The 4,457-nt window shown below is 33.9% G+C and overlaps 1 protein-coding gene across 1 annotated transcript; it reads right to left on the minus strand.

Annotated features, from left to right (window-relative positions):
• Nucleotides 1-575: 575 nt before the first annotated feature.
• Nucleotides 576-4,457, minus strand: LOC141618783 (uncharacterized). Its single transcript, XM_074435860.1, has 5 exons — nt 3,451-4,457; nt 3,059-3,307; nt 2,669-3,009; nt 1,678-1,730; nt 576-1,055 (listed from the first exon to the last, which is right to left on the minus strand). Exons 1-5 carry the CDS (start codon nt 4,455-4,457, stop codon nt 576-578), a joined length of 2,130 nt encoding a protein of 709 aa, XP_074291961.1.

Raw genomic sequence — 4,457 nt, forward strand, 5'->3', positions numbered from 1 at the left:
CGAAATTGGAGATTTTGTATCAGTACTAACATCCCTCGACACTCTCCGTACTTTTTCAACCACTTTTTTACGTGGATGAGAAAACCTAATTCTTTCCATCAGTTGACCTTTTACACGACCAAGACCAAACTGACCAGCTTCCATCTCCAGCTTTTACCTTGAGAAAAGTGCAGCTGATGTCCAATTCAAAAGAGCATAGTAATCTCTTTCTACGAATCGTTTTTCATGGACAACACGGTCAACATAAACAAGCTTCAAGTAAAAACAGGATTATGACTGGCGAATGGCAGGTTTTAAAACCATAATAACTAACAATAGATGTAAGACAAAAGATTTGTACCATTAAAAACAGGAAAGGACCACCAAAGTGATTCTTCTTCCCTTTTTTCACCCAATCTTTTGTGTTAAATAGTAAACTCTCCATGACAAATTGACACCAATCGAGCTGACCAATGGCAGAAACATTCCTCGGCGATTTTAGTACATGGTGATTGATGAACGGCTTCTGATTATTTCGCATGAACAAAGATACAGCAGGCACCACAAAATTAATCTTAAATTGATCACTGTAATCATCATGACAAATAATGTGCTCCAAGGGTCTTGATATCCACTTGACCATCAACATGAAATTGAGCTTTCCAATGCGCATAAAACGCGTCACATTCTGCATCTTCGTCACTACAGCATGAAAGTAAAACAGGTTTTCCTCCAATTGGGAGGCCAACAGCACCATGGATACAAGAAGCAGACATACGAAAGCGCTGTTTATCAGGCAGAATGATGAAATCAGAATACGGGTTGTAGTTCTCAATTAACCAATAACCAAGGCGTAAAGGAAGCCTTGTAACCCTTAGCCAGAACAATGAAGAAAAACCAATCTCTTCCAGAGCACACCATTGATTGTACTCAAGGTGTCGAAGGACATCAACAAAACTTTTAGGTGACATCCGGGTGGTAATACGGGAGAACGTTGGAGTAGGATCATCAGTAGGACTGAGGTTGTACAACCTCAGAGAAATATGGCGTTTAACAGTTCCATGATCGTGTTTGCCCTTCAAGTACATATTAAAGATAACACAGTCAGGGAAAAATATGTCTAGTTTCGAACCTCTTCAAACTAAATGAACTAAGCATATATTCTGACTCATGAAAATGTGATAATAATGATAAAGGAAAAGTGTGAAATTTTCAATAACTGAAATTAGTTTTGCATGTAATATTAATCAGTTGTGTTGTGTTGTACACGTTTCATGAAGAAATGTCCTATCAGTTTTATTGAAATGTGCGTTATCTACAATAATAATGATCACGCAATTATGACCTTTTGCATGTGGTCCTAAATTGATGCAACCTAGATTAAAATTACTTAAAATTCAACAAAAATCCAAAAATAGCACAAATTAGGTCAAACTAAAGAACAACAAACAAATCGAAATGTATAAGCAAGTTACGAAATCAACAAACAATGCGACAGATACAAATTCTGATAACATGCAAATGAAAACGCAAATTTCAATTTTAACAACAATACCGAACTCAAAATTCATCAATAAATGAATAATCCGGCAGAATGAACATAAGAAACATTAATTTAGGTTACATTAGAATTACATAAAACGGACTAAATAAATTAAGGACGAAATCGAAAAAAGCTTGAAGCTAAACAGTATATACCTTCATGATGAAATAGTTAAGAGAAGATCCAACAGAAATATGAAAATGCAACTCTACAGAGAATAAGGAGAGTGAAATAGTTGAAAGCTTAACGAAAAAGGTCATAATCCATGGTCGAAAGCTTAACGAAGAAGCGCGAGGTAAATTTCAGGAAAAAAGAAAGACAAAGCTTAACGAAGAAGCGCGTTATAGGCCCTTAGATTAGCCGCGTCAAACAAGATCCAAAGGCTAACGCGCGTTCTCACCGTTCTCACGCTTGTGCCATTCTCATATGATCCAAAATCTTATTATTATTATTATTATTATTATTATTATTATTATTATTATTATTATTATTATTATTATTATTATTATTATTATTATTATTATTATTATTATTATTATTATTATTATTATTATTATTATTATTATTATTATTATTATTATTATTATTATTATTATTATTATTATTATTATTATTATTATTATTATTATTATTATTATTATTATTATTATTATTATTATTATTATTATTATTATTATTATTATTATTATTATTATTATTATTATTATTATTATTATTATTATTATTATTATTATTATTATTATTATTATTATTATTATTATTATTATTATTATTATTATTATTATTATTATTATTATTATTATTATTATTATTATTATTATTATTATTATTATTATTATTATTATTATTATTATTATTATTATTATTATTATTATTATTATTATTATTATTATTATTATTATTATTATTATTATTATTATTATTATTATTATTATTATTATTATTATTATTATTATTATTATTATTATTATTATTATTATTATTATTATTATTATTATTTTGCAGAAAAGTTTTAGATCTTTTTATTTCAACAAAATAAGCGTTGCATATAAGATCTTTGCCACCCTTTCCTACAAAGGAGACCAAGGAGGCCCCTTATAAAAGAAAATAACAAACAAAAAACCTAGGCAAAAGAGCCATACAGACGCAATGAGACAGCACGTTTAATAACAATACAAAGAGAATCAGACGAGGACTTAGTCCCCTTAAAAATCCTAGAATTCCTTTCCTTCCAGATGAAGTGAAAAGAAGCCATCAAGCACGCCTTTTTCTTGCCATTCCTGAATTCAGAAAGAAAAACTTGAACAATGGTATCCAAGGAGAAAGAGAGGGGGAGGTGCACCCATGTAGCTACAGCAGCCCAAACTTGCCGAGAATAAGGGCAATTGAAGAAAACATGGTGAGTATCCTCCATAGAGCATTCACAGAGCACACACCGATTAGCCAAAAATAACCCACGGGTAATAAGCTTAGCCACAGTAGGAAGGCTATCAGTCATAACCATAAGGCCATTAAAAGAGTATTTAGGGTGACAACCTTTGCAATGAACAATAGAATGCCAAGGCAGGCTCACGCCTACTTCTCACCAGATCACAGGCAGCATTTGTGTCAAACCGAGCATGATGGGTACACCTCTCAAGCAGCTGCATTGCAAGGGTAGAAGAGCCAGCAATATTAAGAAGAAGATCCTTCATCTTAACCACATTGTTCCAATACCAAGAATTTGAGATTGTTTGCCTAGCTAACCAGATACTCTGCCCTTTAAGGACATAAGTTTGAACCCATCTAGTCCAAATAGACTGAGGTTTATTGTGCCATTTCCAGACCCATTTGATCATTTGCGCATAATTCCAACTTAGGACTTCTTTTATGCCTATCCCCCCTCTAATTTTGGGGAGCATAGTAATTGCCACTTAAGGAAAGTATGCCTTCGAGTTCCATCAGAAATGCCCCAAAGGAAATCGTTGCAAATCTTGTTGATTTTCTTTATGACCACCTTAGGGAACAGAATACTTGCCCCCCAAAAGTTGTTTAACCCAAAAATGACTGAGTTCACAAGCAATGTTTTCCCAGCATAGCTTAAATTCTTGTTTGCCCAATGCTGAATGCTTGCTTTGAGTTTATCAAGTAGAGGCTGATACATGTCTTGGGTAATCCGTGCATTGAACAAGGGCAAACCCAAATATCTGAAAGGGAATTTACCTTCACTAAACCCAGTGGTAGCCAAAATAAGATCCTTAACATCAGCTGCAACCCCTCCAAAGTAGAGATCAGTTTTTGAAGGATTAGCAACCAAACCTGAAAGCATACTAAACTGATCTATGGAGTCAGATACAACTTTGACTGAAGGGAGGTCCCCTCTAGTAAAGACAAGCAAATCATCAGCAAAAATAAGGTGAGTAAGGTTCAACTGAACACACTTTGGGTGATATGAGAAGTTCTTCACCTTAGGGAGTGTTCTGAGAAGCCTTGATAGCACCTTCAGACAGAGAACAAAAAGGTATGGGGACAAGGGATCACTCTGCCTGAGCCCACATTTACCAGGGAAGAATCCTTGCACTTCACCATTTATCAGCAAAGAGTAATAAGGAGAGGTGATACAGGCCATGACCCAGTCAACAAAAGCTGAAGGGAAATAAAGGTAGAGCATACAGTCCTTAAGGAAAGTCCAATTAACTGAATCAAAAGCTTTCCTGATGTCTACCTTTAATAAACATCTAGGAGTAAGATAAGCACGGCCATATTTAGACACAAGCTCATGAGCTAACATTGTATTGTCAAAAATATCTCTGTCAGCCACAAACGCAGCTTGCTCTGGACCAACAATGGAGTCCAGGACCTGTTTCAGTCTATTAGCAAGTATTTTACTAATGACCTTATAAAATGTAGTACAACAGGCAATAGGTCTGTTGATCCGGTTGATGTCGTCACTCAT

The sequence above is a fragment of the Silene latifolia genome, chromosome X (assembly GCF_048544455.1).
Source record: "Silene latifolia isolate original U9 population chromosome X, ASM4854445v1, whole genome shotgun sequence".
NCBI classification, from domain to species: domain Eukaryota; kingdom Viridiplantae; phylum Streptophyta; class Magnoliopsida; order Caryophyllales; family Caryophyllaceae; genus Silene; species Silene latifolia.